Raw genomic sequence first — 27793 nt, forward strand, 5'->3', positions numbered from 1 at the left:
ATATTTCCACTTTTTCTTCAAGAGGTTGGTGTTTGCCTCATGCCCTCCATTCCAAGTTCTCTAAGACAGTTTGCATGAAGGGCCAAAGATATACCCCTTTAAGTCAGGAATTAGCAGCCTATGGCCCCTATCCTCCTATTGTATGATAGAAAAAAATAAAGAAGGAAATAATAGCTCATTTAGTCTCCAATTTGTGTCACATGCATCAAGTGTGGGGTTTCCTTGACTAGACAGGCCCTATAGCAGAACAGCCTGGGAAGTCCCGTTATAGGGCCTACCATAGGACACTAATGAATTCCTACATTAGTGAAGTATGAGGAAACATGACTGTCAGTGAGAAGACAATGAGTAGAGCAATCAGCAATCCCATCCTATTTCCTATTCTGCCACACAAGAAACCTTCTTTGCATCTGTGAGTTCAAACAAATACACAGAGATGCAGCCTGAGCTGTAGGTATGCTGGTACTCTTGTTCTAGTTTGTTATGCAATGGATTGAGACTGAGATGGCAAATTGCCATGTCCCCCATGCATTGATATATCAGGAATACTGGCTTGCATGAATGGGAGAATTCAGAGCTTTGTCTGGATCTTGTTTAGACAGCAATCACAGATTATACGCATGTAAACTCCAAAGCAAGGAAAGGCTAGAAAAGAATTGGGTTCTCCAAAATCAGTTTCTCTGATTGGCAGACAGGATGAAGACTCTGAATTGGTCCAGATTAATATAAATTCTAGGCATCCACTCTTCTGTTCTTGCTAATTGAATGGTTCTCTTTGTTAGCTTTACAGATTCTGAGCTAGAAATATCAGTTCTGGGGATTATATCATCATAATCCTGGAATGACAGCTGGATGAGATTTCTTGGTGGACCAAATTTCATCCACTCTTCTCCAGACTAGCCACTGAGGGAGTTACTGGCATCTGATTGGAACTTTAACATATATGTTTAAATTTACATTGATGAATAACCCACTAGTACTTCAAAGGACTGAAGATGGTTGACAGGTTCCACCCATTTTAGCATTATGTGAGATTTTAAGGTATCAGTAAACATTATGACAGGATTGGGATTTCAAATCCATCCTCCTCAATCTTGGTACAACATTCTAACCACTGCAAAGCAGAGAACAGGGTAGCACAATATTATCTATGGTTATTTCATAGGCCTATCATTTGTACTATTACTTGGAATTAGATGGGAACATTGTATTTCATAACATTTAAGTGTGCAGCTTTCCTGGGGTGGGGGAAATTAAATTGGTCTCTGGGTGTCTACATTTCTAACTGCAGTCCTTTTAGAATGAAGAGTAGGGGCAGGCAGTTTGGTGCTCTTCAAAGGCATTTCATAGCTTTTCTGTCTTTTCCAGAAAGTCACATTTATTAATTATTGGAAGATTTAACTGAGATGAAAGAACCCTCTCTACTTTGATGCGACTTTATTAACATTTTATTATTTATAGGGATCATGGGCATACTGAGAAAAGAATGAACATTCATATTGTAAAGCACAGACTTGACAAAATTCTTATCTTGCTAATAAACCAAATTTCTCCCCCACCCCACTTCAAACACAACCTGTATGCACAGAATATATTTCTGTTACATCACATGTATGCCTTTATAGCTGAGAGCTGTCACTATCCATTTCTCTGTTGGCAAAATAACTCCTTTCATAACCCTTCTCTTCCAACACATACATCTCTTAAATTAAGTTAAGCTCTAATTTAGCTTCAGGGTCTAAAGTTTAATCACTTCTTTTCCTTCAGATCAGAAACTTCATGTAGAATCTTCATATCTTTTAATGATGCCCAGTGTGAATGCTATTTTCTCCCAAATTTCCATGTTTCCATTACTTTAAATAACCGACATCTAAAAATGAATCTAGATTCCTGAAAAGATATATCAATGGTATTCTTATCCTTTATAATCTGGATCTTTTAGGTAGATATCTACATAAAAAAATCTGTCTCTCAACCCATCCTGGTTTCTCATTCCTGTGATACCCTCTTTGGGAGGGCAAAGGATTGAACTGTGCACTTGGTTGAGATTTTATATCAAGAGCTACTGCATATGTGAATTTAGTTTATCTGGATTGGATTCCCTAATATCCCTATTACCTCCTTTATTGACATGGTAGTGGGAACATGGTAGATGGCATTGCTGTCTCCATTCCAATACATATTCTGATCACAACTCCATACAATCAGGTCTTCAGAAAAAGCTAAATGAATATGAAAGGCCTCCACTTCCATATATCTCCTTCATATACGGGGCCACTGAGAAATGCCTGTGCACATGTCATAATGAATTACACTTAGTCCTCTTCTGTGGACACATGAGTGATGGGGGACATTACACTCTTTCTTACTCTTACTGTTGTAATCTATACATTAATAAAACATGGCCCTTCAGAGAAGTATCTGGGGACAAGTGAAGTTCATACTCCCCCACACAGCGGTTCATTGGGTTTCACTGGGATTATTTGCTGCTAATGGTTCTAGCTGTTTTATTCTTTTATATATTACTCCATATGAGTTTGTCGTAAGCCCGCAAAGTCCCTGAGATTGGAGCGGCATATCAACCAGAGTAGATAAAATCAATACATAGGAATTAACTTATCTTGCTATGTTTACTCTTGTGAATAACACCCATATTGGGTGTTAAATGCAACATACAAATAAGATGGCCTGCCCATAGGATTAAAATAATAGTGCAAAAAAGCATTCCAGTGCTTCTCATTACACAGCTGTAGGCAAACTTCCACTAATGCAAGAAGTCAAGGGACCAAGTGCTCTTTCTAACAGGGATATGTCTGGTTTTAAAATAAGCAGAGGATGAACTGCACTCTCAGTTCTACCCCAATGTGAAATAGTCCTTTGGAAGGAGAGACATCCATGTGTGTGTGTGTGGGGGGGGGGCTAAAAGCCAAGGTGGTGGCCCTGCGTGGGATCAAAGCCCTGCCCCTTTTGTTTTACCTGTGTTGCATAAAAAAGAGATAGAACTCTAATGGTGCAGTCACAGCCGCCCTATTGACTTTTTAACCTCCCAGGAAACGCCCCAGCTTAGAAGCCCAGTCCTGCCTCCAGGCTTAAGCCCTTTTCTGTCATCATGAAGTCACTCAGAAGGTTTCTCTGCTCAGCATTCTAGATGCCGACCCACTTTCCCCCTAAAATCTTAATCTTCTTTTCTTCAAACAAATAAAACATAAATGAAAATGAGAAACAGATACTCAGATAAGAAGTAACGCTTCCCTTTGCGAACGCCCAGCAGAGTAATCAACAATGAAAAAAAAAGAACCTTAAAATCAATTAATAATGCCAGATTAGTACTACAAGAGAGAGAAACCCAATCTTTTATTTAACTTAAATTCCTTTTATGCTGCAGACATCCCTCTAATATTAATAGTGTTAAAACATAAATCCTTCTCTCCATGTAGCAAACATCACTGTACATTGCATGTGAGCTATTCGAGCTGCTTTGACTAGCAGCTTTGAAAAAGCCTTAAGCCGTGGCATGGCTAATCCTAATGCCACAATGTGAGTTTTATTGCTGTGCATAAAATGAAAAGAGGAGGGAGAGAAATTTCCTTCAGGATTACAAGTTGTAGCAACCACCTCTGCTGAATCAAGGCAGGGTGGAGATGTTTGCGGGGCTCAGAGACCATACAGAAATGAGAGAAAACTGACATATGGCTATAGCGATTCCAGTATCCACTCCTGGTGCATGAGGATGTATCAAGCTGTGAGATTCTAAGCATATGCTGTACTGAATGACTTCAAATCTTCATTTATGTGGGAGAGTGAAAAACGCAGAGAATTGTCAGAAGTAGCTAATGAGTTGGGGTTGCTATTGCTGACAAGGCTGAAGTTGTTTCTCTTTCCCCCCCCTTATGACTAGGAGCATCCAACAGAACATCCAACAGTTTTCCACCCTCATGTGCACAGCTCTCTTCTGTATTTCCCAAAGGAATTTACAGTTACTCCCACACTCTGAACACATTCCTCTGATGAGCAATCAACAGGAGGGCTGGCAGGCCTCTCAAAATTTGGCAGAGGGAAAGAAGTGCACTTGTTAACCATTAAAGTCTGAATCATTCACTTCAAAATGCGTGTTTATTTTAGGGCTGAAAGAACATTTGCCAAAATAACCATTTTGGCAGTTGTTTGGGAGGATGGAGAATATTTTGTCTCCTGAATCCAGAATGCAGAAGTGTGTTATAGGTAGTCCTTGACTTACAACCACAATTGAGACTGGGATTCCCATCATAAGCTGAGTCACCATGCGACTGGACCCGATTTTATGACCATTTTTATGATGGTTGTTAAGCAAATCGTGATCATTAAGCAAATCACCATGGTCATTAAGCGAATACAGCTTCCCCAATGGACATTTTTTGCCAGAAACTGGCAAAAAAGGTTGCAAATCACAACTTAATTGGATATAATTCCATTTCCATTTAATTAATTATTTATCATGTAGCTACCAATTTGAAACTTTGGGAATGTTCCAAATTACAGTTGGAGCAAATTGTAACCCACCTAGAGTTGTTTGGAGTAGGGTGGCCTCTAAATTCTCTCTCTCTCATCTATCTATCTATCTATCTATCTATCTATCTATCTATCTATCTATCTATCTATCTATCTATCTATCTATCTATCATCTATCTTTTGACACCAACTTCTGGAAGAGATCTATGGCCCACACCCAGAGTTTGGAAGGCCCCATAGAACCTTTGAGGCTAAGTCGTGCACTTGGATATTAAGCTCAATCCACATGGGAACATATTATGGCTTGGTAGGATGTGTGAACCCAGCCCTAACCATATGAAGTAAGGATAATCTCTGTTGCAAGTCCAGCTGATTTGCTCATCCTGTCTGCAGTGACTCAGAAAGGTTGGCATTTCCCTGCCTATCAAAGCATGTGACTTTATTTAAACTATTGCTAGCTACCTCCAAGCAAAATCTTGAACTCTGATCCATATTATAAATTCTTCATATACCAAGAGTGAGTGCACAATGAAAGCAGATGTACAGATCAGCATGTTCCATGATACTGTAGCTCTATGCAGTCCTTTGCATCTAGGATTTTTTAAGGAAATCACATTTTCTTGCTTCAGTGGGAAGCTTTGATTCAAAGGTGACTCTGTTGAATTTCCTCATCAAAGCAGATCCACAAAGTGAAGGGGTGTACCACTTTTATTTATTGGATCAGAACAACCATGACACTTCACTTTGTCCTCTTCTCTGCTTATAGGCAGAAACGTGTTGTTTATTCGTTCAGTCACTTCCGAATCTTCGTGACTTCATGGACCAGCCCACGCCAGAGCTTCCTGTCGGTCGTCAACCCCCTCAGCTCCCCCAGGGACGAATCCATCACCTCTAGAATATCATCCATCCATCTTGCCCTTGGTCGGCCCCTCTCCCTTTTGCCCTCCACTCTCCCTAGCATCAGCATCTTCTCCAGGGTGTCCTGTCTTCTCATTATGTGGCCAAAGTACTTCAGTTTTGCCTTTAATATCATTCCCTCAAGTGAGCAGTCCGGCTTTATTTCCTGGAGGATGGACTGGTTTGATCTGGCAGTCCAAGGCACTCAAATTAAGATGGCTATTTCTAGCTATATTCCTGGAATCTGTTCAGGAATTTGTAAATGTAGAAATGATGTATGTGTGCATGTGTGTACAGACTTTTCTAATGTGCAGGCAACACAAACACCTAGAGTTACAGCTTCTTTCTTGTGTTCACATATTCACACGTCCTTTTTCTTTAAATAACTGATTCCCCAATTTTGCCAGTTAGGGATAATTGTTCTTGCTCACAGTTGCCATGGCCCATAGAATTGAGGTGAGGCACTTCTCAAATAACAACAGAACTAAAATTGCTATAATTTGAAAATGTAAATCCAGATATGTTCACATTTTGTGAGCATATCATTGGTATACTGCACCAATGATTAACATAAACATTTCTGTAACGTTAAACAAAGTCTTCAATGTTTATAGTGTATCTTCTGCAGTTCCCTTATGTTCACATCTGCTTTGCAATAAACATGTTTTATAAAAAGGGCCTGCTCAAAGGAACCCATAGTTGTAAAACTGGTTTACTATATTCTTGCAGAGGTACTTCAGAAATTCCATTTTTTTTTCAGACATAGCCAAGAGGTAGGTTTTGATTTGTAGTCCTGGGTTACAAGGTGCTTATATTATAACCAATAGTCAGCTTCTTCCCATGATAATATTGTATGTATGTACACACACACACACACACACACACACACGCCTATCAGTATCTCATTGTCGATAAAACAAATGTAGATTCCATCTGAAAGCGTCATTTTCAGATCTTGGTTGCATCTCTTTGGGGAATCAGATTTGCAGATTTGAAAAGCATCTGCAGTTAATGAAAATAAACATCTCAAAATATGGAAGCTGAACATTGTGTTTTGGAATCCTCTTAGGACAGGGAACAGCAACCCTTGTGGGCAGAGGCTGCAAAGAACATTATCTGAGAGGTGAAGAGCATGAAGCTGTCATGCAAAATGGGTGGAGATATGTTAATAAATGGATGGGCTAAGTTTGTTTGTTTGATTTCCTTGGATTTGATTGGGATTTTTTTGGGAACTAGTGTAAATCACCATTTTTGTCTGGTTCCCACCTCAAAATGGTAGGGAATGGTGTTGCTGCCTTTGTCAGTTATGGCTGAAGGGGCTCTAGAGCGTCAAGGGCCCACCCAATGGTAAGATATCAGATCTAGTTGTTCTTGTCTGCTACTAATTACATTAACATTATTCTGGAATTGTCTATGATTTGCTCGCATATAGCATGCCTTACCTTGACAGCATCATCTTGCAAGATTTTGAACCAGCTGGGATGCCATCATCTCCTGCTGCCTTATTATTAGCAATGCTTCTTAAGGCCCATTCAACCTCACTCTTCAGGATGTCTGGCTCTAGCTCACTGACCACACCGTCAAAGCTATCCCCGATATTGTTATCCTTCCTATACAGGTCTTCTGTATATTCTTGCCACCTTTTCTTGATCTCTTCTTCTTCTGTTAGGTCCTTGCCATCTTTGTTTTTGATCATACCCATTTTGGCCTGGAATTTACCTCCAATGTTTCTAATTTTCTGGAAGAGGTCTCTTGTCCTTCCTATTCTATTGTCTTCTTCCACTTCCACGCATTGCTTGTTTAAAAATAATTCCTTATCTCTTCTGGCTAACCTCTGGAATTCTGCATTTAATTGGGCATATCTCCCCCTATCACTGTTGCCTTTTGCTTTCCTTCTTTCTTGGGCTACTTCTAGTGTCTCAGCAGACAGCCATTTTGCCTTCTTGGTTTTCTCTTTCTTTGGGATGTATTTTATTGCCGCCTCCTGAACAATGTTGCGAACTTCTGTCCATAGTTCTTCCGGGACCCTATCTACTAAGTCCAGTCCCTTAAATCGATTCTTCACCTCCACTGCATATTTCTTAGGAATATTAGTGAGCTCATATCTAGCTGATCTGTGGGTCTTCCCTAATCTCTTTAGTCTGATCCTAAATTGTGCAATAAGAAGTTCGTGATCGGAACGACAGTCAGCTCCAGGTCTTTTTTTACCGACTGTATAGATGTCCGCCACCTTTGGCTGCAAAGGATGTAGTCAATCTGATTTCGGTGTTGTCCATCTGGTGAAGTCCATGTATAAAGCCGTCTCTTAGGTTGTTGGAATAGGCAGAAACTATTTGCTAGGAAATGGCTGGTCACAGTGGATCGTGCCCCACCCCTGTTTGAAATTTTAAGAGATGGGCCACATTGGCTACAACACTTTTGTAGTTTGCACACCTTTGGTATTTTTGAGCACTACAGTGTCTTGTATAAAGTCTTTTTTTTTCCCTGTGAAATCTGTAACTGGGAGCAAAATGTTCCTGCTGATAATGTGCTAGCTGCCTGCTTTTATTGCAGCTAACATTTCTGTCCAGTTTACTTCTCTATGTTAATTGAATTGGTAGGAGTTCCCTTTGTATAAATAAGGGAAGAAGGGAAACTGCATAAGCATCTTTCCAGTATCCAAGTCACCACCTTAGTCAAACTGTCCATGAAGGTAACTTAGATTATGGAAATTGTGAAGTAGTATTGAGATAAATCAGATGATTCAAGCACCAACACATATCTCTTATGGTACCCATTTTTCTGGGGAAAAATGTCTCATGGAAATATTGCATTATCAGCCTGCTTATATTTGATCAAGCCAAGATCATCCAATGTGCTAAACTCAATGTGCTAAACTTGGCTTAGGTAAAGGTAAAGGTTTCCCTCGACGTAAAGTCCAGTCGTGTCCGACTCTAGGGGGCGGTGCTCATCTCCGTTTCTAAGCCTTAGAGCCGGCGTTGTCATAGACACTTCCGGGTCATGTGGCCAGCATGACGACTCGGAACGCCGTTACCTTCCCGCCGAAGCGGTACCTATTGATCTACTCACATTTGCATGTTTTCGAACTGCTTGGTGTGCAGGAGCTGGGATGAGCAACGGGAGCTCACCCCGCCGCGCGGTTTTGAACTGCCGACCTTCCGATCGGCAGCTCAGCAGTTTAACCCGCAGCGCCACCGCGTCCCGGCTTAACTTGGCTTAACAAGACAAAATTGCAAGGTTTGCTTCATTGGCTATGCCCAAATAAACCTTATTATGGTCTAATGTGCTGTTTTAGTTCATACAACATGCTAAGATGACAGATGAACCCCAGACTGCTCAACTTCATGAATCTAGACCAAAAGTCTAAAACAGGGATGGATAGACTTTCTGTTGAGAGCCACTTTCCCTTGGGGGATATCCATTTGGGTGCACAGAGTGGATGTGACATAAGTTAATAGCAGGTGGGGCCAGAGAAAAGTGGCATCCTTATCTCTGCAGCTATCAGCCCACTTTCATTACCACAGAAATCAGCAGGGTACTTTGTGAGTATAGCAGAAGTGTTTATAGTCCAGTAGTGGACAAGGAAAGATCAGAACAGACAATGAAGGTATCAAAGTGATCAATAGTTTCCACCTTTTAGGATCATCAATCAACAGTAAAGAAACCAACAATCATGAATCCCAGACTAGCACTTGGTAGAGCAGCCATGAAGGCCTTGGAAAAGATATTTGGATACTTTGATGTGTTTATACCTGCAAAGATCAGAATCGCGCAAGCAATGATTTTCCCTGTGACACTCTATGGAAGCAGAAGTTGGATTTTGAAGGAACAGAATAGAAAGCATATTGACATTTTTGAAATTTGGTGTTGAAGACTTCTGAGAGTACCATGGATAGCCAAGAAAAAAACAAAACAAAACAAAAATCCAGAGTTCTCACTCAAGGCACATATGATTGGGCTCAAATTATCATACTTTGGACACATTTGAAGAAGACCTAGTCTACAATATTGGAAAAGGTGGAAGGAAAGAGAAGAAGATGATGACCAGCAGCAAGGTGGATGGACTCGATTGGTGCACTGTGGGAAGACCCAAAAAGCCACGTTGGGGACAGATCACCCTGAAGAAATTCTGTTTATATGATTGCTGAGTCAATACTGACTTGATGGCACATAATCAATCAATCAATCCATCCATCAGTCAGTCGCCAGGGAGAATCACTTTACCTAGCTTTATAGTTCAAGAAATGCAAAAGAAGTAAGTAATGTAAGTTTCCATTAAAAGGCAGGCCAAACCATTCAACCTCCTTTATCCCTAATTTGGTGTTTGTTACATACTGTAGATGTGCACACTTGTGAGTTTATGGGAATAGCTCCAAAAATAATTCATGCTAGCTTCTTACAGAATTTAAGCCATCTTAGCACCACCAATACAGTGTTCTGGGGAATACCCACATTCCTGTGCAGCCAACTCACATCACATGATTTCAAAGTGCCTTTTTGAATGGACTTTGAGAAGGTTCAAAATTGATTTATCACTTTCAACTGGCTCTTTTTCATCGCCAAACCACTGTCTAGTGTTGTGATTATTTCAGGAGCATAATACAAATAAATAGAGGCCTCCATTCAGCAGGCCAGCCCTCCATCTTCAAGCAGTTCCTTTGCAGCTTTTCCTCAAAAGCCATTAAGATAAAAGTGAGCTATTTCAAAACGTCCTTTTATGCAGCTCTATTTTATCATCTATTGCAGGTATGGACAAGTAGATTTTGAATCTGTCCAAGAGTTGCTCTGCTGACCCTGAAATGTCAAAGAGATACAAGATTTTGAATCCCAAATTGATTACTTCATAGATCTTCACAATACAGGCTTGCTATATACAGTATGTATGTGTGTGTGTGTGTGTGTGTGTGTGTATATATATATATATATATATATATATATATATATATATATACACATACATACATGCATGCATGCTAGAAGCTCAAAGCATGCATGGATGCTAGAAACTCAAAGGGAATTACAAATGTTGGGCAGTGGGGAGGATCCAGAATATGCCTTGAGTTTTCCATTTTTTCCCTTGCATGGGACATCATTGAGAACCAACATGGCATAATGGTTGAAGTTTTGGACTAGAATTAGAGAGATCCACATTTAGATCCCTGCTTGAAACACCCAAATTCTACATTGGAGTAGCTTGAAGGCCACTCTTCCTAATAGGGGGAACCCCCAGAGTCCCCTTTTCGGGAGAGATGGGCGGTGATAGAAATTTGAAAAATAAATAAATAAATAATGGTGCTGCTGTTTTGAGGATAGAATACACTGCCTTGAGCTTCCAGAGAAATATGATAATAAATAAAATAAAGCATAAATGCAGTTGTGTGTAAAGATTTGGGTTGTTGTTGTTGTTGTTAGTTGCTGTCGAGTCGTTTATGACTCATGGTGACCATATGCATAACAGAACGAAATGCTGTTTGGTCTTGCGCCATATGCCTGGCTGTTCCAATGTTTGCATCCTTTGTTGCGGTAATTGTATCAATCCATCGCATTGAAGGTCTTCCTCTTTTCTGCTGGCCCTCGACTTTACCAAACATGATGTCCTTTTCAAGCGATTGGTCTTTCCTGACAATGTGCCCAAAGTATGAGAGTCTAAGCCTACTTATCTTCGCCTCTAGGGAACATTCTGGTTGTATTTCTTCTAAAACTGATTTGTTTGTTCTTCTGGCAGTCTGGCCAAATTGTATGCTTCAGAGAATCCCTAAATGCCCAAGAGCTGACACAATCTCTACCTGATATGAACTTAAACATGACTACTTTCTGCAAAATCCAAGGCATGTTTGCTATTTATATGCAGTTGTTTATAGATGCAAAATAAGAAAATAATCATTGTGGCAGGTGCAAAAATTCAAACATACTTTCAGCTGATTCAGTCTCCTCCTCCTCCCTCTCCCTCTCCTTCTCCTTCTCCTTTTATCAATAAGGCACTAAAAAGTGATTAACTTGTTAGGCCTACAATTAGCTGGGTAAAAACAATTCTACAGATAAACAAATATTCTGACCCTTCTAACCTTTCAGCTTGTAATTGTTGTTCTGTCTACTTTCAGCAACCAAAGGATATTCCACACGGCTATCTGAACGTTTGAAAATAAAGATAATTTCCTTTTAAAAGGGGGATAGAGTTATTTTAAGAATCTCTCAATAGTTCCAGCTAGCAATTTCAGCTGTGAGAAACACAGTTAACAAATGGGAGTTTTATGGAACTCTTGAAATCAGAACAAAATCTCGAAGAAAAATCTCTGCTAGAACTGCTCTCAAACAAGTCAGATCTGCAAAACAGACTCCATGGATTACTATGACTGTTCTGCTCAAAAGTTTAGCTAATATGGGAGTAGTTGGTTGTCCATGGGTCCACAGTACAGGGTTGCTTATACAACAATGATCTGCTTGGAAAGGTTGAGGGAAAACTTTTCTCTGACCTCAACACAAATTTCATCTAAAGCATTGTTTCTCAACCTCATCGACCTTAAGACGGATGGACTTTAACTCCCAGAATTCCCCAGCCAGCATCAATTCAATTCTGGGAGTTGAAGCCCACCTATCTTAAAGTCAACAAGGTTGAGAAACACTGATCTAAAGTATTCAGAAGAAAACCTTGATAAGCCTGAAATGCTCTGGAACAAAGTACTTTGAACTGATGAAATGGAAAAAAAATGAATTATTTGGCCATAAAAAAACATAAGATGTATTAAGAGAAAAAGAAGTGAAGCATCTGAAGAAAAAAAAACAGCTTGCTATAGATAAAGCGTAGGGATTGCTCTATTATATTTTGGAGTTGTATGGAAACCAGTGACACAGAAAATTGTATATAGGTGGAAGGAAGAATGGATTCAGTTAAATATCAACATATCCTAGAAGTTCACATTCCACTGTCAGTGGAGAATTTGAAGACTAAAAGAGGTGGGATATTTCAGGAAGGCAACAGTCCAAAACAAAGCTGAAAATCAAATACTTAAGGGAAAGCTCAATGGTTCCAAGTAAGGTTGTAGCTGATGTATCAGCTTTAACTGGTAAAAGATCCCAGGGACTTAGACTAGTCTTAGTCTAATGTCCAAGATGGATCAGTGAACACCTCCAGACTTCTAGCCTGTTAGCAAAAAAGCAATCCCATTTAAAACATTATTTAACCAAGCAGGCATATCAGCCACTGTCAGCCCTCCCAGGTAAACCAGACAGGAAACATGACCAGATGAGCTACTTCTACTTTATTTTAGGCTACGTTAACAGAATCTTGCAAGTCTGAAAGTACAGTTTTTCCGCCGTCCCTTTTTACCACCTGCCAAGTTAGGGCAGATCCTTTATAAGTTTCTTTCTCTGTTACTCAGTTGTGGGCTCCTCCCCCTTTTATCTGATCATGCCCTAGACAGCATCTCTCTCCCCCAAGCCCGCCTCCCCTATCTTCAAAGGTCATTCTCACATTCCATTACAGCCGCTGAGAGTATTTCTTTCTTGTCTGGACTGATATGCCAATATGCTATGCTAACATGGCTGTTTCCAGCTATTAGCCCATCACAAATGCTATAATCTACATGTTTATTCTCTGCAGAAAATATGTGGTTTCGCCAAATTCCAGTAATTACAAGTGCTTCATCCTTTTCTTTAGCAAGACCACAATATAAATATGTTTAATTAGTTAACACCCCGTGCCAATTAGAGCATCTGAAGAAAGCAAGGCTGAGATGGTTGGTCCTAATTATTTTAATAGTCTGGAGAGCCACTTTAACATAACAGGATAATTACTCATGGATAAAGGTGTACAAGAGCAGCAAACCTTTCCTTTATTTTTCCACAGCACCTGTCTGACTCTTGTTAAATTTCCAAATACATTCTCATTTACAGATTAAAAATGGTAATTTCAACAAAATCATCAAAACACCATGTTGTAGCCTGGAATTAATAACAATGCATAATCTTGAAACTAGAGAAAGAAAGAGAATTTCCTCCTTTGTTGTTGTTGTTTATTCGTTTAGTCACTTCCGACTCTTCGTGACTTCATGGACCAGCCCACGCCAGAGCTTCCTGTCGGTCGTCAACATCCCCAGCTCCCCCAGGGATGAGTCCGTCACCTCTAGAATGTCATCCATCCATCTTGCCCTTGGTCAGCCCCTCTTCCTTTTGCCCTCCACTCTCCCTAGCTTCAGCATCTTCTCCAGGGTGTCCTGTCTTCTCATTATGTGGCCAAAGTACTTCAGTTTTGCCTTTAATATCATTCCCTCAAGCGAGCAGTCTGGCTTTATTTCCTGGAGGATGGACTGGTTTGATCTTCTTGCAGTCCAAGGCACTCTCAGAATTTTCCTCCAACACCACAGTTCAAAAGCATCGATCTTCCTTCGCTCAGCCTTCCTTATGGTCCAGCTCTCGCAGCCATATGTTACTACGGGGAACACCATTGCTTTAACTATGCGGACCTTTGTTGTCAGTGTGATGTTTCTGCTCTTAACTATTTTATCGAGATTGGTCATTGCTCTTCTCCCAAGGATTTCCTCCTTATATAACAGGAAATTAATTTCTAAAGCAAAATTGAGGGGGATGGATGGATCTTCCTCATTGTCTTTTTAAAATATTCTTGAATCCTTGGAATTTATCAGTGGAGTCATTGAAAAGCATTTCAGCTCAGCCTATCAATTGTCCCTTTTATTTGTCTTCTACTTTTTTTTTTATGAAGGCTGCCACACCAGTTCTCAAGTAAGGTGTCCTGGGGGTTATAAACTGTGGGATCTGCTTCCTGATGGTGGAAAGACATCCACACTTGGAGGGGGCGATCTGAATTGGATTCCCTTTTCATGCCAGCATGCAGAGGGGTCTCCAGGGCATGGTGAAAGAAGACAAGATGGCAACCACAAAGATGCAATTGAAGCTTGGCCCAGTTTTTTATGTGCATCACAGAGGTTCAGTCGCAGTATCGCAGCCACCCTCTTGATGTTCCTGCAAGCATGGAAGCTGCCACAGTAATTCTATTTGTGATGTTGAAATGAGGAAATAGCAAGATACTGGGAATGAGTTGAGAGCATTGTAGAAAACAAATTATTTTATCCAATGAAAGTATGCCATCAATTAAAGCAAAAAGCTTCCTCTACTGAAGCTCCTTTCAACCTATATGCTGAATATATATTCAGGGAAGCTGGATTGGAAGAAGATGAGAGTAGTTTTAAACTTGGAGGAAGAAATATCAGTAACCTGCATTATGCTGAGGACACTACTCGAATAGCTGAAAATGCAAAGGATCTACAAGTAGCACAGTGAAAAAATGGGGCTAAAATTAAATATAAAGAAGGCCAAACTGATAACTACATCAACTTGCCTTAGGACTGATAATGAAGATATAAAAGTTGTAGATAGATTCTTCATCTTTAGGATCAACCATCAACAGTAAAGAAATAGGCCACAGAACAGAACTTGGTAGAGCAGCCATGAAGGCTTTGGAAAAGACATTCAGATGCTATGATGTATCAATCCCTACAAAGATCAGAACTGTGCAAGCAATGGTATTCCCTGTTGCACTCTATGGAAGTGAAAGTTGCATTTTAAAGAAGCAGGATAGGAAGAGTATTGATTCCTTTGAACTTTGGTGTTGCAAAAGATTCCAGAGAATATTGTGGACAGCTAAGAAAACAAATAAATGGATCATTGAACAAATCAACCCAGAATTCTCACTTGGGGCACAAATTATCCTATTTCAGACACATTATGCAAAGACCTAGCTCTCTAGAGAAGTCTATAGTGGGAAAGGTGGAAGGAAAGGGAGGAAAAAGACAACCAGCAGCAAGGTGGATGGACTCAGTTACAGTGGCAACAGGTGCACCATTGGAAGACCAGGTTAGGGACAGATTGTCATGGAGAAAATCTATCTATGTGATTGCTAAGAGTGGACACCACTTGATGACACCTAATGGCACATAATCAATCAATCAATCAATCAACTGAAGCTTCTTAGCAATGACCACTGGATCTGTCTGCAGGGGCAGATGTCAACACCTGGGAAAGCAGAGTCTTTTATTATCTCTTACACAAACGTAATTCAAGCAAATTTGCAAACTCAGGATACTTACTGATTAGCTAAAGTATGCACCTTACTAGAGATAGAATGCCAGCATTTAGAAAAATCTTCAGACCAAGTTTTCTTTACCTCTAATTCCTTTGTTCTTTGCTGTGGTTGACATAGTTTGCTTGCTTAACAATAATGGTGATGGTCAATTTTTCTTCAACAGAAGATAAGGATAGGTCAGGAGACAGGCTGTAACTATAGGCTTCACAGCCCTCATTCATATCCTTAAACCAGCAAGATCAGGAATAGCCTGGGAAGCAGCACAAATCTATGTACTCCAAGTTGGTAGATGGAGAAGTTACTTGACAAAATAACATCCATCCCTGCAAGCCCATCAAACATTCAAACAACACTTTGCTCTGTCATCTCAATGGGGTAGGCTAAACCTACGTTCACACAGTGCAGAGGACAACTGTGAAAACATGGGAGACATCATTTATTACTCTACTCATTTTCCAAGCAGTTGAGATCAGGATAGATGGTAGTCCCCTTTTAAACACACAACAACCCTGTAAGATAGGTGAGACGGGACCAAGCTTATCTAATATGTGATTTGGCCCTGGATACAGTATCTGACTATAGTGTGAAACGTGAACCTTAGCACTAAGCTGATTCTTAATGTTTTATAAAACAATGTATTTAATGACTGAGAACAGTGCTAGCCAAAAAAAGTTAATTCTATATTGATTCAGCCGAAAGAAGGGAGGGAGGGGGAAGAGAAAGAAGAAGAAAGAGAAGAGAGAAAGAGAGAAAAGAAGAAGAGATGAAAGAAAGAGGAGAGGAGAGGAATATGTAATCATGGCGAGGACTATAACAACGGGATTATGTGAAGAATAAAAGGAGTAGAGAGAAACATGGATTATTCTTGGCAAAAGGAGTCAGTTTAGCAGCGTGTTGCTTGACAACCACGCAGAGAAGTGGGCAGTGATTCAATTTGTATTATATAGAGTTCGTAGCCCCTAGAGAAGGCAAAAGAAAAAAGCAAACTGTTACCCTAGAAGACTACTCTTTCCCCCCCTCTGTGATCCTATTATGCTAATTCCGTTAACATCTCAAGTGGAACAGCAAGGGCTATGCTGGCGGGGATGGGGTTCCATTGCTTAGAAAGCAATTCACATCTCCGCTTGTTTGTGACTTTCCACCATCAGCAATAGAGGAGCTACAGACTTTCCACAGAACAGAAATCCTGTTCAAGCAAGCTGCCGCCAGCTTTCATTATCTCCCAGGTTCTGTGCCAAAATATGTGACTGTAGCCTATCTGAATGCATAAGGGAATTTAGATCTGTTCCTCTGCTGCAATTCAATTCCGTATCTCTTTTAATGCACTTACAACTAAGCTTTCCAGTTGCAATGAAGCCAAATCTACTGAAGGCTAAATAAAAAGATAAAGACTCTCTGAAGTAGAGCTTGGCTCCTGTCAGCAACATGGACATATCCATATGGCAACCATGCAGAAGGGTTCACTTCTGTCTTCTTCAGCATGTTTATTGATTACACATCTCTGAGGCTCCCTGTGGTTTCTCGTTCGAGTCCTGACCAGGTCTAGCCCTGCTTCAGCTTTTCCAAGAGCAACCAAGGTCAGCAAGGGGCTGCCCCCCACTGTGGACAAAGAATAAAAGGCATGAGATATTGCTAAATGACCACCACCAAAGGTCACTGTGTCATTCTTCTAATTCAGCTATGCAATTAGAAGAATGCATTTGAAAAGGAATCTCACAGGGGAATTTCTTAAATACTGTATATGCTTTTTAAAGGTGGAAGGAGAGAGAGGAAGAGGACAACCAGCAGCAAGGTGGATGGGTTCACTTACAGTGCATCCTTTGGAAGACCTGATAGGGATAGATTGTGATGGAGAAAATCTATTTATGTGATCACTAGGAATCAAAAATGACTTGATGGCATACATTCAATCAATCAGTTTATATATACTGCACATTTTGTATTTTGTTTTATTGTTATAGCCCATCCTGAGTGCTCATATAAGGAGAAAAGTGAGGTATACATTTAGTTATAACTACATATCTGCCCCTCACTAAGACCTAATGGGACACCTTCCAAAAGTGTTGTATTTGCCAGGGATCTGCCATTCAAACAAGTTGCACAATTCCCTCCTTATTTTGTTACAACTGATGTCAGCAGCATCTGCAGGATCTTGCAGTTTTTTGTTGGGTTGACAAAAGCAGTATTGCGGTGTTGCACTGCAAGCTCCACCCCATTCGGGCTTGTGTGCAGTGTTGTAACCCTGCTTTAATCTGTCTGAGTCCCATTTCCCCCCTGGGGACACTGCTGGTTGCTGCCGAGTCTTCAACAGTTTTGATGCCATTTTAAAATATTTTTCTTCACCAAGGCTTTCTGTAAATGTGCATTTTTGTGCCTTACCTTGCCTTCCTACAGCATCAAAAATTCAAGATGGTAGTTGAGGCAGGGTGATTAAAGGCCAGCCCCTTTTGTATGGATTTTGACATTGAACAGGTAGTCCTTGCTTAATGACCACAATTGGGACTGGAATTTCAGTTGCTATGTTAAGTGGTCATTAAGCAAATCTGACTGATTTTACTACATTTTTTGCAGTGGATGTTAAGTGAACTATGTGGTTGTTAAGCAAATCATGCAGTTCCCCATTAATTTTGCTTGCCAGAAGCTGGCTGGGAAGGTCAAAAATGGTGATCACATGACCACGGGATGCTGCGACAGTCATAAATGCAAACTGGTTGCCAAGTAACCAAATTGTGATCATGTGATTGTGGTGACACTGCAACAGTTGTAGGTGTGAGGACCTGTCATAAGTCAGTTTTTTTAGCACCATTGTAAGTCTGAACTGTCACTAAACGAATGGTTTTTTAAGCAAGGACTATCTGTATGTACGTACAAAGGAAAGGTGCTTTGACTCTACTTCTACAACTGCCATCTTGACTTTTTTGAGCCCCATAGGTGGATATTTCCCTTCCCTTCCACTCCCAAATTATAGTATTTAGGTGGTTTATAGTTTTAAATATCTGTTTTGCAGGAATTTGAATATGAGCACAATTTATTTATTACCAGACTTTTTATGCTGACATCTCCCAGAAATTTATGACAGAAATAGAAAACAAGCATTACACCCAAAATAAAAATGAAACCAGAAATTTAATTATAAATAAAATAACGCTGTAAACACCTGTTCAAAAATATGCATTTTAAGACCTTTTTGAAAGTCAGTAGGGAAGACAGTCCCTCAACTCTGTAGGAAGACCAGAGAAAGTTCACCTCAAAGTGATGAGGCCAAATTAGTCCACTGAAGATCCTGATAGGATTCAGCTCCAGATCTCCTAATACAAAGCATCCACAGGGACTCTGGAAAGGTCAGCAGGAGAGGTTTAAAAAAGCATGTAAAAAAAAGGGGGAAGGATTCAATTGTGCTGTCACAGCCAGCACCTTGACTTTTAGATCTCTCTTGTGGACCCTCTGATCCAGATGATCTCCTCCTGGACTTTTATGTAGATATTGAAAAGCATTAGGGATAGGAGTAGAAGCAATAGCAGTAATTTTAAGTTGTTTTTCTCATCATTCATTGTTTTTAATTCTTTGTATTCCAAGTTATTTTTAATTCAGCACCCCATGGTGTTTGTGTTTTTGGATTTCCTTTCTGACTGATATAAATACGGTCTCTAAAACCACATTGTTTTTTGAGTGAAAGCTGAGAATTTCCTTGTAATCAGCTTGAACTTAGTTTGTGGCAAAATGACTATGGGATCATTATGTAGCACTAGCTCATTGTTTCAAGTGCATTTTGAATTTCGGTTCTTCTCCAAGTGGTTTCTTGGACCAGTCCATGACCTTTCTTCTTTAATTCCTGTGCTACTACTAAAATGTATTCTGTGAGGAAAATACTGCAGTTGCCAAGGCTGAGATTTTTGACATGGCAACTTAACCAATGCAGTATAGTAACTGAGAGGCTGAAGGGAGATGAATGTGGCTTTCTAAAATATATCTGAAGCATCATATATCTGAAATAATCTTTATTTTTTCTCTTTTTGTTTCTCTTCTAGGCTGACAGCAAGCAGTGTGCCACTGCAGAAGTCACAGATTGGAATACAGAAGCTGGGGTTGGTCTTTGTTTTTCAAAATATCAGAAAGGTCAAAAGAAACAGTTGGAGACCACCCAGAGAGGGGGGAAAAAACATTATATTACTCTGCCACAGCTGGTAGGAAAAAAGAATGCCCAATCTTGTAAATTAGTATAATAGTGTAGTCAATGACAATTTGATTTAATGGTAAAGGGACTGACAAGGGGATGGGGATCCAGATCCAAACAACAAAAACAAACAGAAGATACAGTTGCTGGTCAATGGTGATAGACTGGGAGAGATTAACATCAAGAGAGGAATCTTTCAAGGAGACTTGCTATCACCACTACTGTTTGTCATTGCATTGATTCCTCTGTCAATAATACTGAACAAGTCAGGCCATGGCTATCAACGCATCTGCCAGGCTATCCCACCTCCTTTACATGGACAATCTGAAGCTGTATGGAAAAACACCATCTGAATTGGAATCACTGCTCAACACTGTCTGAATATACAGCCAAGACATCACAGTGAAGTTTGGACTGGACAAATGTGCCACCATTACCACCAACAGGGGAATAATAGTGAAAACTGAAGGAACCAAGGTGCCCTATGGAAATAACATCAAGAGTCTGGATGAAGATCACTACAAACACCTGGCATCCTTCAGGATGACAACTTCAAGTACACTGAAGTCAAGAAGAAGTAGTGAATACATCAGAAGAGTGAACAAGATCTTAAAGTCCAAACTCAATGGCGGAAATACCATCAAGGTGATTAACGCCTGGGCAATTCCAGTCATTAGATATACAGCTGGAATAGTGGACTGGACTCAAGCTGAACTAAAAGCCCTGGATGGGAAGACCAGAAAAATAATGACAATGAATCATGCCCTTCATCCACACAGCAATGTTGACAGATTCTATTTAGCAAGGAGCATAGGTGGGTGTGGAATGTTGCAAGTACACCAGACAGTTGAAGAAGGAAAAAAGGGCATTGGAAGAATATCTGAAGGACAGTGAAGAAGATGCACTGAAGCTAGTACACCATGAAGGATTACTGAATACCAAAGAGACCAGACTGGCCTATAAGAAAGACCAAATGAAGAACAGAAAAGAGACATGGCAAGGCAAAGTATTACATGGCCAGTACATTAAAAAAAAAACTAGCAGGCAAAGCAGATAACAACAAGACCTGGCAATGGCTAAGAGCAGGAAAGTTGAAGAAGGAGGCAGAGGGGCTAATTCTGGCTGTACAAGGCCAAGCCTTAAGAACAAATGCACATAAAGCCAGAACTGAGAAGACAGCAACAGACAGCAAATGCCGTCTCTTCAAAGCAGCTGAAGAAACAGTGGACCACCTAGTTGGCTGCTGCAAGAAGATCGCACAGACTGATTACAAACGACGGCACGGCAAAGTAGCAACAATGGTGCACTGGAATATCTGCAAGACATACCACGTGCCTGCAAGCAAGAACTGCTGGGACCACAAAATAGACAAAGCAATCAAAAATGAAGAAGCTCAAGTGCTCTGGGACTTTAGAATTCAGACAGACAAGCATCTGCCCCACAACACCCCAGACTTAACAAGTGTTGATAAGGCAAAAAAGTGGACATTGCAATACTTGGAGACAGCGGAATAGAAAAGAAAGAACTGAAGAAAATCACAAACAATAAAGACCTGCAAATAGAAGTAGAACGAGTATGGCGAAAGAACGCAAAGATTGTACCAATAGTAACAGGCACCTTGGGCGCAATTCCAAAACATCTGGAGCACCACTTGAACACCATGGGCATCGACAAAATCACCATCAGTCAACTGCAAAAGGCAGCTTTACTTGGAAAAGCTTACATCCTGTGATGATGCCTTTAATATTATTAAACAACAACATCTGCCTATCCCAGGTCCTTGGGAAGGACTCGATAGGTGGACAAAAATTCCAGATCCAGTCTAAAGATCTGGCTGACTGTGCAACCAACTATAATTTATTAAATTTATGTGCTGCCCGACTCCCAGCTATTCTGGGCCATTCTACTTGTAGCTATGGAAACTCATGGGTGACCAGCCACACTAACTCTCTCCAGTCATTGCAAAGTCTATGGCTCACAGTGTGAGTAATGAAGAGCAGCCCTATCCTCTGTAAAGACCTTATGTTGATGTCAGTGAAGACCTTAAAGCTTGTGGAATCCTTCAAGGTTCCACAGCTCTGTGCATGAAGACCCTCTGGTACAAATAACTATGCTGTATACATGGAGAATGGCTGTCATCACCATTATTGCTTTATAAAAGAGAGGGATTAACTATGGCTATTCATATAGCGAGTTATACATTACTTCATTGTAATGTCTGAGCAGGATTTTATTCTTATCTGGACAGGATCTGAATAAGGTAACACAGATGTTGATATGAAAAAAGTTTTCCAGTTTCCTGTCTCTGATCTGTGGAGTCAAGGAAGACTTGCATAGAAATGGAGTTTCCTGACCCTACTGACTATTCTCAGCCTGTGAGGAAAAAAGATAAAGTCTTCTTTAAGTTGGTTTTGACTTCTGGTGACATTATGGACACATCCATGTAGCTTTTGTAGCAGTTGGAAGTGGGATGCCATTGCTTCTTTTCCAAAAATTATCTTTTATATCCCAGTTACTCTACAGCCTGCTAATTTCCAAGTGGTCTCTCACCCATGTACTAAAAAAGTTTGTCTCTGTTATTGTTTTAGATCAGTCAGGATCAGCCAGGTACTTCCATCAAATAGGGCTTCCGGGAAGTAAAGTTCCTTCAAATATTCATTTTATTTTCTGCTATTTATTTTCAAAATTACTATGTCTTTCAAGGAATCAAAATCACAGAATTTCATCTAACCAAGAAAGCACTATGAAGACAATGTACACCCCTGGGATAAACCCAGTTATTCTGATGAAGGCTTATCATCATCATCATCTAAAGTCCTTTTTATTCCTCATTGCATAACAATAGTAGCAACATGCCCCCTCTTGTCTAAAACTTTAATTACTAGAGTACCACTTTTCATTATTTTCACTTCTCTGTGAAATCTGCCCAAGATGTTGCATTGTGAAGGTTTCTTTTTGCTCTCCTTCTGTTCCAAAAGAGAAAATATCTTCTCTTACTCAGAGATAATAGCAGATATTCCAGCAATAGCAGAAGGTGAAGAAGTCTGGTGTTGTTTTGTAAGAAGCCATTGTCCAGAGTTTCAGAGTGAAAGTTAGGAAACTTTTATCTTTGAAATACCACTAAGACCTGAAATTATCTACTTCCTGGGTTGATCTTGAAGGTCAACCACGAAGAGTATCTATTAGTCGTTTATTCAATGACTTCCCAGGGATTGTTCCTTTTTCAACATTTTTCTTGAGAGAGGAATTGCCTTATCTTTCTTAAAGAAGAATATAAGCTCATACAGGACAGTGTCTATTCTTTTTCCAGATTAAACCCTTTCCCTGCCCTCCGAAAGTCATGAGACTGAATATTTGCCAAATTTACTGCAGAGTAGAGGACAAAGAAATACACATTTTAAAAGAAAAGGGTAAACTATAGAAAAGTAGATCCTACTATATTCTGAGTATAACACAGACTCACAGAGTTGGAAATGACATCAGAGGTCATTGAGTTCTACCCCTTGCTCAGTGCAGGATCCACTAAAATGTTTTAGACAAGGGGTATCCAACCTTTCTGTGAGGACCTTAAGTGAAGGGGAACACACCACTTTGTGGGGCATTCTATTTTACTGATTCACAGCAATTATGATCAGGACATCTCTCTCTCTCTCTCTCTCTCTCTCTCTCTCTCTCTCTCTCTCTCTCTCTCTCTCTCTCTCTGAAAACCAATAATAGGATCTAAAAATAATTAAGAGCAAAGATCTAAAATAAACCAAAATAAAATACTATTATAATTCCAAACTTAAATAATAGTGTGGTGTATCATACAGATGGTAGCACAAAACTAGACAACTTGGGAGGATATTTTCAAATCCTTGTCTGAAAGAAGTAACATTAAATAGAACTCACACTCCCTACCTGGAAATTTCTTCAAGATTAGATAAACGAAGGTCTGTCTAGAGTCCTTATATAGGGAGGAGCATAGTAGCACATGGCTTAGAGTTTCTTAGAAGGCAGATAGAATGTGAGGTTTAAGTCTGAGTCTGACTCTGAAAACGAAACTTATCTTGAGCCAGAAGGGGAAAATGAAACTTATCCGGAGGGAATTGGGAAAATAGAAACCAGGAGTGACTCAGCAGAGCAGGAGAAATTGCAGATGCTGATGGGACAAACTCTGGAGGGAGGTTTGAATCCTCCAATCAGTGCTCAAGAGAGAAGAGCAGAGAAGTGCACAAGACAAAAAGCAGCCCGATTGGCTGCTGAAGGAAAGCGGCACAAAAAGGAGTGAATAAAAAGGCAACCATGCCAAGAGCAAGCTGCCAGAGACAATTGACCTTCGAGCTCACAGCCTCTGTGGAAGAGTCCTTACCGGAATCAGAAGCCTTGCCTGTAGCCAGAGAGGAATCAGAGCCAGCTCTTTCTGCCATTGTGAACCCGCTTCCTTTGCACGTCACTCCAATCAAGTCTAGTCTTGCTGAGCACAGCCTTGCTTCCAGTTCCAAGCCTTGCTTCATTGTTCCAGCCATGTCCAGCCTTGTTTCCAGTTCCAAGCCTAGTCTTGTCACTCCAGCCAAGTCCTGCCTCATCTCTAGACCCGAGTCTTGCCTTGATGTTCCAGTTGAGCCTTGCCTAGCCTCCGTGTCGACGCTCTCATCTCAAGCCTCCTCCTTGCCACACGCTCTAGCCACATCAAGTCTTGCTGCATCATTGAGGGGTGTAGCTGAGTTCTGCCTTGCTGTTTTGCCATGATCTCCTGCTACCTCTGATTCTTCAGGCTTGTCTTGTTTCCCTCCTCTGCCTGGGTGGACTTGATTGAACTGCACTGCCTAAACTAAGAACGTCTAAGGACATTCTTTGTTGTAAATAGTTATTGCAAATAAAGAATTTAAGAGTGATTCTGCCTGGCCGTCTCTTAGTCTGAACAGGACATAGGAACATGCTTAAAACATCCAAAAAGGACTGCTGAGGGCAAAGCATCCAACCCAGCTAAAGTGAAGACCTTAAAAAATTTCAAAATTGTAATGGATGATAAACAGGAGGCTGGGACAAGCCCTTTTGGAAGAAAATGAAAAAGTTCTGGAATAATTGGCAATATACAATGTGATGATGACGATGATGATGATCACCAAGCATTACTTTAGGAAGTGATTGATGCCCTATACCCATGGGCACCAGATACCAGCCTTGATATATACTGTATTTATTAATTAAAATACATTTAAACTATACTTAAAAATATTTGTTTGATTCATTGTGCTATTCTGGAGCCTACACTGTTACCCCTAGTTTCATGCTGAACTGGGAAGTTCTCTTTAACTTCAGTAGCCACTGATAAAATTTAGAGAGCATCCATCAAGATATTCTTCTTCTTCTTCTTAGCGTTTTTCCTGCGCAGTGGCAGGGTCCACTTGTCAGCATATCTGTCTCCATTTGGCTCGATCCAAGGCATCTTCAGGGGTGAAGTTCACGCATTCCATGTCCTCCTTAATGCGGTCCATCCACTGTTTCTTGGGTCTACCACGGGACCGCCGGCTGCCAGGGTCCAGGCACATGGCTGTTCTCACCACCAAGATATTAAACAGTAATATGGAGCAAAGTTGGAAATAGGGACTCTTCTGAAATCCCCCACATTCTTTCCAGATACTGTAGCACTAGGACCCTTTTTTTCTCAAGTGAACCTGGGGTCATAGGACTTTTGCACTGTTCCATTTTTATTATTATTTGGAGTTTAGGGGCATAGTGCATACACAAGGATGCCTGTTCTTACTTTCAGCTTCTCCATTTGTTTGCTATCTTACATTACAAATGCCCATTAAACTGAGAAGTGGAGCAAAGCACTTTTGATAAGTCTGCAGGCATGCCTGCATTAAGATTCTTGTGGTATGATGTTTTACCAATGCATATTTATACTGAGAAAACACTGCAGGAAGCCATCTTCATGTGCTTGTACACACAGCTACATTAGTAATTTTTAAATATATATTATGCTTACAAGGGTCCAGGAATATGAGTAGGCATCCATAAAATGTTCCACAGAATCAATAATCATAATGCCTACACCCACATCTATAGTTTCCATGCAGTGTTTTATAATGTATGTGGCAGAATGGTAAAAAGCTGGAGGCTGAAGCATACTTCATGTCCAACTCTTAAATAGATTTTGGAGATGATTGAAATTTGATTTGGATTTTCAAATGATTTTGGAAAGAGCCGGTTTGGTGTAGTAGTTAAGGCACCAGGCTAGAAACCAGGAGACGGTGAGTTCTAGTCCCGCCTCAGGCATGAAAGCCAGCTGGGTGACCTTGGGCCAGTCCCTCTCTCTCAGCCCAAGAGCCAATCAGGCATGGTATGAGAGTTCTAGTCCCGCCTTAGGCATGAAAGCCGGCTGGGTGACTTTGGGCCAGTCACCCTCTCTCAGCCCAAGTCACCTCACAGGGTTGTTGTGGGGGAAACAGGGGGAGGAAGGAGTATTAGGTATGTTCCCTGCCTTGAGTTATTTATAGAAATAATAAAGGCAGGATAAAAAAATATATAAAATGATGCCAATTCAGTTGTGATTTCAGCAGAATGGAATATAGAGTGAACCAGAGAAAGAATGAACAGAATAGACTTGCTGTATCTCCTTGTTTGGCACTTCAAGGCACCCTGTTCCACCTGATTTGTTTGCTGGTTTATTTTGTGCTAGCCTAGCTATCATAGCCATCATTTTGTGAACTGGCAACCCTCATCAATGACTCTTGTATCACTCAAAACAAGCACTCACAATTCCTAACGTGCCCATTGGGGCCAAGAGTATAGCACTCAATTCCATTTAGTAACACCTAATCTGTAAACAAGAGGTTGGCCAAATTCTCATTTTCACCAGTTACAACCACTTCCGTTTTACCCACAAAACATTCCGATTCTTAAAAGCATGGATGCACAGAGAGATACTGTTCTTGAGAGAGTTTGGCCACACTTTGTAATTTTGTGTAGATTTTGTCAGTTAATCAAACTGTCAGTAATGGCAAAAGCAGATTATTCCATCTTTGGATGAAGAGAAATTGAAGTTCCCTCAAACTGGTGTGTTTTCTAGTTGATATGTTTTCTAAAACAATTATTTCACTTTCCTGAAAGATTACCAATTGCATCATTGGGGGAGGGGGGCAAAGAGAACCAGTCTTTTTTTTTTCTTTAATTCCTCATGTATTGGCAATTTTTGTGCAAACTCGTTACCATGAAAAATGACAAATTTGCCATCTGATCAAAATGTTAACAAGGTAAGTGTCAGATAGATGGATCACTGACTGTCAGCACCAGCTAGAACATGAGGATACATTGAAATTTCTCAATATATCCACTGCTTCTCCAATGTTCACTAACAACATTTCCACTCTGAGTATAATAAATCACACCCAAACAACAAGTTGGATAGGCTTCTCTGTGCTGTGATAGATTTCTTGTAATGATGCTATCTGCAAGGTGGAAAACAATTGGTAATGATCTATAGAAAATCCTAATCAACTGCCATTTGCTGTAATGTGTAGATGAAACAAAAATGTGAAATCTATATAGTTCTTTAGCAACACCTCACATAGAGAAGCAAATGATCCATGGGCCACAGAAGAAAAAAGATCATTAATAGTGTGGCATGGCTACAATGATCAAATAATACACCACTGAACAAGAAAAAGGGTGATTGCTGATAGGGGGTAACGCTAATAAAATATCTCACTAGGTTCCTTGTTTATTTCCATTCTTGTCCCTTCTTCGATTGAGTCTGTTAACAAGGCCTGATTTATCAAATGCTACAGAAAGAAGGAAAAATCAAACAAAAAGCAGCCACATTCAGTTACCAGGGAGGTTTAAATTATGGTGAGCATCTTCTGCCTAGGATCTCTTACCTGTTACGTGCCAGGAAATGCAGTTAATAGAAAGAAAAATGTGATGGTTGACTAAAGGGATACAAAGACCAACATTTTACAGTTATGCCTCATACAGCTTTTCAAAAAAAAAAAAAACCAAGATCAAACGCAAAACAAAGCATCCTACATCATGTTTTCACAATCACAATAACTGAGGCAACAACTGTATACTTTCTGAACAAAGATGGAATCCATCTGCATATTCAAAAATAAGGCCTACTGAATTCATGGAGCTTAGTTCTGAACATG

General features: G+C 40.2%; 1 protein-coding gene across 4 annotated transcripts in view; it reads right to left on the reverse strand.

Annotated features, from left to right (window-relative positions):
- The window catches only part of FHIT (fragile histidine triad diadenosine triphosphatase), a 1201403-nt gene that overhangs the window by 100956 nt on the left and 1072654 nt on the right, over positions 1–27793 (reverse strand). Inside the window, exon 6 of one of the 4 annotated variants that reach the window (XM_063296414.1) lies at positions 10111–10179. The exons of the other annotated variants lie outside the window; for them this stretch is intronic. Within the exon in view, the coding sequence (XP_063152484.1) occupies positions 10123–10179 (57 nt within the window). The 3' untranslated portion in view covers positions 10111–10122. Of the gene's footprint in view, positions 1–10110; positions 10180–27793 lie in introns of those variants that run through there. 4 annotated transcript variants of the gene reach the window in all.

This window comes from Candoia aspera, chromosome 2 (genome assembly GCF_035149785.1).
Source record: "Candoia aspera isolate rCanAsp1 chromosome 2, rCanAsp1.hap2, whole genome shotgun sequence".
Lineage (NCBI taxonomy): Eukaryota > Metazoa > Chordata > Lepidosauria > Squamata > Boidae > Candoia > Candoia aspera.